The 2,500-nt window shown below is 48.5% G+C and overlaps 1 protein-coding gene across 1 annotated transcript in view; it reads right to left on the bottom strand.

Moving 5' to 3' along the window:
• The window catches only part of cep152 (centrosomal protein 152), a 39,665-nt gene that overhangs the window by 19,936 nt on the left and 17,229 nt on the right, over positions 1–2,500 (bottom strand). Inside the window, exons 16-17 of the mRNA XM_062547997.1 lie at positions 1,919–2,012; positions 965–1,138 (exon numbers count right to left, since the gene is read on the bottom strand). Coding sequence (XP_062403981.1) covers positions 965–1,138; positions 1,919–2,012 — 268 coding nt within the window. The remainder of the gene's footprint in view (positions 1–964; positions 1,139–1,918; positions 2,013–2,500) is intronic.

Below are 2,500 nucleotides of genomic sequence, written 5' to 3'. Positions count from 1 at the left end.
AATCCCCCTTTATGCAGAGCAGAGGCAGCAACTGTTCCATTGAAGTCTATGGACATAGATCAGAATTTCAAGTATATGCTAAGATCTTCGCTCTCTAGAGTTAGGAATGTGAATTTTGGGCACGGTTTCATGACCCTCAACCCCTTCTGACCACTTCAGGTGCATTTTTAGCATTTTTGAGCATTCCAGTCTGGAGAAAATCAACTTTATATCAGGTGTGCCCCTCTTGTTCATTCTGCTGATGTTGGCCGGTTGCTACGAACGCTCTACCTTGACAACACATTAGCCAGCCAGCTGAACCAAATCCTGATTTGTGCTAACGACGATCAGATGGCGCTGGGGTAACTTAATGAGAGCAGCGACATATTTCCATTACTCCATTGATGTTTTTATTCAATTCCTTGAAAGTGTACATGCTTTGTGTGTGTTACTTTCCATATTAGAATTAATAAATGTAGAAGGCTTGAAAGAGCAGCAAGATTATTTTGGAACATCATCAAGCAACTGATAGCAATTGCATTGATAATCGAGTGCTTGATTTTACACACCTGTGGAAATGGACCTGATGAAACCCATGACTACGTCAATGACACGTATGACACACCCCCTTTATGCAGAGGAAGTGATCCCCGTTTTGCGCCCATAGACATGAATTACGACGACGTATCTTGCTCCGCCTTAAGGATCTTTGGTGCTAGCATGCTGTACTATCATGTTAGCATGCTGCAATGCTGTAGTGCTAACATGCTGTAGTGTTATCATGCTAGCATGCTGCAATGCTGTAGCACTAGCGTGCTATAGTGCTATCATGATAGCATGCTGCAATGTTGTAGTGCTAACATGCTGTAATGATATAATGCTGTAGTGCTAGCATGCTATAATGCTGTAGTGCTAGCATGCTGTAATGCTATAGTGCTAGCGTGCTATAGTGCTAGCATGCTGTAGTGCTAGCGTGCGGTCCCACCTCCTGCTGCTGCTGCTGCCAGCTCTGCTGGGCCGAGGCCAGGCTGCTCTGGAGATGCTCCCGCTGCTCCGCCTCCCACTGGCTCCTGAGGCGCGACAGCTCCCCCTGGTGCTCACTCTGCAGCTCTGCACGCAGCTGCTCCACCGCTCGCTCACTCGCCTGCTGCCTCTTACTCTGAGAGGAGAGGGAGAGAGGGAGGGAGGAGAGAGGGGGGGAGAGAGGGAGAGAGGAGAGGGAGAGAGGGAGGAGAGAGAGAAGGGTAGAGAGGGACGGAGGAGAGGGGGGAGAGAGAGGCGGGGAGAGAGAGAGAAGGAGAGAGAGAGGAGGAGAGAGAGAGACAGCGAGGAGAGGGGGAGAGGGAGGGGGAGAGAAGAGAGAGGGATTTCAAGGTCGCTCTGCCATGTCTCTATCAGCCAAGGGGTCCTTGGCCTGAAAAATGTGGAAGACATCCGGTAGGATATATATGCTATATACAGGTACATGTATGTGCACTGAGCGTAGACTAAGCACATTGAATGACCTCTGTGTATGAAATGTGCTATATAAATAAACTTGACTTGACTTGACTTGACTAGTGTTGTGTTGGCCACATGCAGTATACAGTATATGGTATATGAGCGTTGTGTTGGTCATATATACAGTATATGGTATATGAGCGCAGAGTGTTGTGTTGGCCACATGTACAGTATATGGTATATGAGCGTACAGTATATGGTATATGAGCGTACAGTATATAGTATATGAGCGTACAGTATATGGTGTATGAGCGTACAGTATATGGTGTATGAGCGTACAGTATATGGTGTATGAGCGTAGTGTTGGTCATATATACAGTATATGGTATATGAGCGTACAGTATATGGTGTATGAGCGTACAGTATATGGTATATGAGCGTACAGTATATGGTGTATGAGCGTACAGTATATGGCGTATGCACTGCGTTAGCCACGTACCTCCTCCTCCTCCAGTCGGTCTTTCTCCTTACAGATGGAGATGTAGCACTCCTGCACTGCAGCCATCTCCCCTTGCAGCTCACGCAACTTACACCTGCACACACACACACACACACACACCATCAGCCATCTACCCCTGTGACCTGCACGCACGCACGCACGCACGCACACACACACACACACACACACACACCATCAGCCATCTCCCCTTGCAGCTCACGCAGCTTAGACCTGCACACACACACACACACACACACACACACACACCATCAGCCATCTCCCCTTGCAGCTCATGCAGCTTACACCTGCACACACACACACACACACACACACACACACACCACATCAGCCATCTCCCCCTATAGCTCACGCAGCTTAGACCTGCACACACACACACACACACACACACACACACCCTTATGGAATTCTTTTATTGCGACTTTATGGACTCACTCCAGGGCCTGTGTCTGCCGACTACCCTACAGCACAACACACACACTCACACACATGCACACACACACATGCACACACACACACACACACACACACACACACACACACACACACTCACTCCATGGCCTG

The sequence above is a fragment of the Sardina pilchardus genome, chromosome 10 (genome assembly GCF_963854185.1).
Source record: "Sardina pilchardus chromosome 10, fSarPil1.1, whole genome shotgun sequence".
Lineage (NCBI taxonomy): Eukaryota > Metazoa > Chordata > Actinopteri > Clupeiformes > Clupeidae > Sardina > Sardina pilchardus.
The sequence above is the reverse complement of the archived record's forward strand: the minus strand, read 5'-3'. Positions and strand labels throughout refer to the sequence as shown.